The 4,940-nt window shown below is 41.4% G+C and overlaps 1 protein-coding gene across 1 annotated transcript; it reads right to left on the bottom strand.

The window, feature by feature from the left end:
* Nucleotides 1-3,002: 3,002 nt before the first annotated feature.
* On the bottom strand, nt 3,003-4,653 carry LOC107745095 (ankyrin repeat domain-containing protein SOWAHA-like). The gene has a single exon (XM_016558925.1). It carries the CDS (start codon nt 4,593-4,595, stop codon nt 3,234-3,236), a length of 1,362 nt encoding a protein of 453 aa, XP_016414411.1. The 5' UTR covers nt 4,596-4,653; the 3' UTR covers nt 3,003-3,233.
* Between the last annotated feature and the right edge of the window lie 287 nt (nt 4,654-4,940).

Below are 4,940 nucleotides of genomic sequence, written 5' to 3'. Positions count from 1 at the left end.
AAGGGAGATGGCTTGGATGTGAGGGATCCAGAGTGATTTTCTGAGCCCTTTTCCTCACTCTGGATGTATACAGTTCTTGGAGGGTGGGCAGGGGGGCACCAATCTTTCTTTCAGCAGTCCGAACCGTTCTCTGTAGTCTTCAGCGCCCGTATTCACAAAACATCTTAAGGCTAAAAGTAGCTCATAGCTCGCCGATTTAGGAGAAAATCTTAAAAATAATGGTATAAAAAAAATGACATAAAAAAAAAATGTCAATCCTAAATTTAGGACTCCTACATTTTTGCTCTAAGAGTATTTCACAAAGAATTTTAGCACTAAAACTAGCTCCTAAATCTGTGAAACGTGAAGAAAGATTTTTTTTATTGGAATGCTGAACGGAAAGATTTATTTCTTTTTTTTAAATATCAAAATTGCATTCCCTAATGATATCATCTCGCAGGAAGTGACATCACTGTGGGAAAACAACAGCATACATATAAATGCAATTAAATGAATTTTGCAACATCACCTCAAATTGCCAGCTTTTATTGAAAATGAATGGCTTCCAATCACTCCTTTCAAATTGCTGTCAAATGATTACCTTTATTAAATTGTTCAGCTTCTTAACGCTTGTTTACCCTGAGCCAACAAATGCTAAAAGACATGTTGTTGTTGTTGTCGTCAGTCATCAGCTGGGAAAAAAGTGATTCCAATGATATTGTCAAAGCTTTAAGGATAAGACCATCTCTGATATCGTTTCTCTGGGTCGTTATCAGTATAACTGTGGTGTGTGGACAATTAATTAACTATTCTCAATTAATAAAACTTTATAGATATCATACTTGGTTTGAAATGCTATTTAAAGTTCAGTTTACCAACATTCTAAATCCAACTGCATTCAAAATGAAACTTTAGAATGTTTGAGCATGGAATTACAAACATGACATCATTCTGAATGTTACATTTGTTGTTTGTTTGACAAAAATACCAGGAAACAATGCCATCTGTGCCTTATTTTAATTCTTTAATTTTCCATTTGATTTGAAAGGGTTACTGTGGAACTGTTAATAAATTATAATTTCCCAGCCAAATAAGCTTTTTGACATTTGTATTCTTAGCAACCCATTAGATTACAAGCATTTTTTCCGTGACACTTGCAGTGAATTGAGGCGGTTTAATGTTGAGGCTGACCGTGGGAACCTGCATAATGGCCGAGAAATGAAGAAAAGAAACATCCCACAGTTCAAACAATGACCCTATACATTAGTCGGCAAAACAAAAAGAACTATTATTTTGCTTTCTCGAACACAGATACAAACTGCCTACATTTGTGACAGACAGATAATGCCGAGACCATTCTCATTCAACATTATTTACATAAACTTGAATTAAATATTACTACCAGTAATAAAATAATTAATGCTTAAGTAATGCTAGTCAGAATGAGCTCAAATCTGGCTCAGGATAGCTTCACGTTCAACAGTGAACCGCTTTAAAGCCAAAGGATATACTTTCTGAAACGACCTTCACCTCGCCGCTGAACACGAGCAGCTCTAACCGAGAGGCAAGGGCACTTACATCATTCCAGATCACTGCGCACCAGTCAAAAGGCTCTGAATGGAGTTATGCTAAGCTCCGGCACCCATGAAATCACGCCTGAATCACTGCCTGACTGTGACAAAGGCTTCATTATATTTTCCAGGCTGCGTCTAGCATTGATGAATTCCTGGCTAAAACTGTGCTTTCATTCTTACACATTCGATCACTAAAGTGGTTATTTGCAATAAATTTACCTTGGCTTATTTAAAAATTAAAGAACGGAGCTACAGTCGATCTCTTCAGTATTACACAGACATCACATCAAGCATAATGAGCTCAAGGACAACGTGCTACTTCCCACGCAGAGGCCTCTCTCTCTCTCTCCATTCACTCAGTGGCACGAGTGCTTCTCTAGGCATTATTCACAGCACAGCAATCAGATAAGAAAGATGACAGAGTCACTGTTTGAGGAAAGTCAGAAAATGTTCTCTCAAGTCACATGGTGACATTATTTTTCTGACAATGAAGCATATTTCCCCCCATATTTGCATTACAAAGGATTCAGATATTTTATTTTTGAGTTTTTTGTAATTCCCAATTCTCTCAATAATGATTCCGAATAGATTGAAAATACTGTAACACAAGCGTTTCCATACTTTTCGGCATAAATTAAGAGCAGTACAATTAGTACCATGAAATACTTCGCAATTACTCATCCTCAGGCCATCTGAGATGTCGATGAGTTTGCTTCTTCATCAGATTTGTAGAAATGTAGCACTGCATCAGTGTCTCAGCAATGGATGCTCTGCAGTGAATGGGTGCCGTCAGAATGAGAGTCCAAACAGCTGATAAAAACATCACAATAATCCACAGCACTCCAGTCCATCAAGTTAATGTCTTGAAAAGCCAAAAGCTGCATGTTTCTAAGAAACAAAACAAGCATTATGTCGTTTTTAACTTCAAACTGTTGCTTCTGGCTAAAATATGAGTCCTCTAACCATAATATTGCTTTCTCCGGTGAAGAATTCATCTTGACTGAATCAGGTGAGAAATCTGCACAAATCAAGCACCGTTTACACAGTCCAAAACAAAAAAGTGTGTGGATTTTGATGTGAAAGACAACAGGAGATTAACCTTTTCACTGGAGGAAGCATTATTATAGAGTATGGACTATATTGATAGTTTAGCCAGAAGCAACCATTTAAAGTTAAAGTTAATGATGGATTTATTTATTTCAAACACGCAGCTTTTGTCTTCTCCAGATGTTGACTGCTGGACTGGAGTGGTGTGGATTACTTGTGGATTATTGTGATGTTTTTATCAGCTGTTTGGACTCTCATTCTGACGGCACCCATTCACTGCTGAGACACTGATGCAATGCTACATTTCTACAAATCTGTTCCACTCATCTACATCTTGGATGGCCTGAAGATGAGTAAATTTTAAGTATTACATTTTAATTTTATTTATTTTTGCATTTACTGCAGCATGATAATTTTTTAGGAAAACTTTTCACGGAAATGTCAGCGTAACCCACTATTTACATAGCTGTGTTAGTACTAAATGCATTTTCCTGTTACTTATCTACCTCATTAACAAACAATCATCAGTAGACACAAGGCTGTCACTGTACAATCACCAATTAAATTAACACATTATATTAAATCTACGACAAGTAATGCAAGTCTATTTTTAGTGCGAGTTGTTGGGATATTTCACTGTAACAGTTTGCGATTAAGTGTGATGTTCTTTCTGGGGTCTTCATGATCATCTCTGATGAAGTGGAAGCTCGGTCGTCGTCTGTATTTCTTTTTCTGTCCAGCGGTGTAGGGCTGGAATAGTTTACTCAGGGTGTTGAATCCTTTAGGGAGGTGTGAGGGGTTCTGTGCATCCTTCTGCAGGCTGTGAGGGTCTCCGAGCATCTTTCTGATTTCAGTCGACACGTCTGGGCTTAGATAACGGTAGGGTTTTTTGCCACTGTTGTCCCGTATGTTAGTGTTGGCACCATATTCACACACCAGCAGTGATAACACACGTTCACGGCTGTGAATGGCGGCTATGTGGAGAGCTGTGTATCCGTCATAAGACTTGGCATTCACATCGACCCCTGCGCCTCTCTGTCTGGAAACATCCATGACTTTACACAGCATTTCACCGTTTCCGCTTTTAGCAGCCCAATGCAGGATCGTGAATCCAGACATGAAGTCTGTCTTCTCCGCCAGCCGAGGGTCTTGCAGCAGGAGGCCGTAGATCTGACTCCAGCTTCCCGTTGCTGCTTTCACAAGCCACTCGTGCTCCATTGGTCCCAAAGGAACCCCATCCGAGTCTTCAGCCTCATCAGGAGCAGATCTGGAGAGTTTGCTACAGCTTCGCAGTTGCGGCGAACCGTGTGCATCTAACTCCAATCGTTTGGCTCTCAGAGAGCTGTAGAGAAAGCCTCGTCCAGCAACACATCTCTGATTTGCTTTGACTTTCATAGCTCGCTCTGCAGTCGCCGGAGGTGGAGGTTTAGCATCTACTATTACTGTTTTTAGGCTTGTTCTTCTCTTTTCCTCATGCTGCAGCTCACATGATGGAGATTTCACGGCCACAAGAGCAAAAACAGCCCCTGTTTTGCCACTTCTAGCATCACTTATCACATTAAGCACTCTTGCTGTCAAACACTCGCTCTCATTATAGTCAGATGGACTTTGTGAGTGAACAAATCCACTGTTACTGCTATTACTCACAGCTTGCTGGGAGCAATGACAATAATTGTTATTAATGATGTCCACATTCTCTGTTTCACTGGGATCACGCACGGATTTGACGCTGCATTGAGATGCAATTGGACTGGTTTTTGCACCTGCGATGAATCCCAGGTACTTTTTCTTCACAGCCACGTACTTCACATCATCGGCTTGTTGCACCACGGCGACGCTGTTGACCAGGCGTTTGAACAGCTCTCGGGTTTGTTTCTTCTCCGCGGGGTCGCTGGAGTTTATAAGTGCTCTGAAGTTGCTCACGAGCTCCGAGTTCTTCACCTTCCCCCCGCGCTCCAGCAAAAAGCTTAGGATCGTATCTCGAGTCAAAGCCATTTCCCCGCCGCCGTATTTCTTCTTCTTTAGTGTCTGTGTGAGATGTTTCAAAAACAACCTGCTGCTTCCGGCTATCCTCTGAAACCCGCGTGCCTCTTATCCAAGACCAGCACGTGAACGCGCGGCGGATGAATGAAGGATGCGGCTGCGCGTGCACGGCGGAGGGGGGCGGAGTTCACGCGCAGCAGCATCCTCTAAAGCAGGGGGTTTCAAACTTTTATGACATGCCCCCCCCCCCAAGTTTGTCTAATTTCACTTGCGCCCCCCCAACATCCAACAACACTGGCCTGATCGTTAAGATAGTTTGGGGGGGCTAAGGTGACAGATAGGGGGGCTGAAACCTAT

The sequence above is a fragment of the Sinocyclocheilus rhinocerous genome, unplaced genomic scaffold (genome assembly GCF_001515625.1).
Source record: "Sinocyclocheilus rhinocerous isolate Xijiao unplaced genomic scaffold, SAMN03320098_v1.1 scaffold17, whole genome shotgun sequence".
NCBI lineage: Eukaryota > Metazoa > Chordata > Actinopteri > Cypriniformes > Cyprinidae > Sinocyclocheilus > Sinocyclocheilus rhinocerous.
Note: the sequence above shows the minus strand (reverse complement) of the source record. Positions and strands in the feature narration are given on the sequence as shown.

Coding starts and splice junctions, on each gene's coding strand:
- LOC107745095 (XM_016558925.1), bottom strand. CDS start 4,595: ATGGCTTTGACTCGAGATACGATCCTAAGCTTTTTGCTGGAGCGCGGG.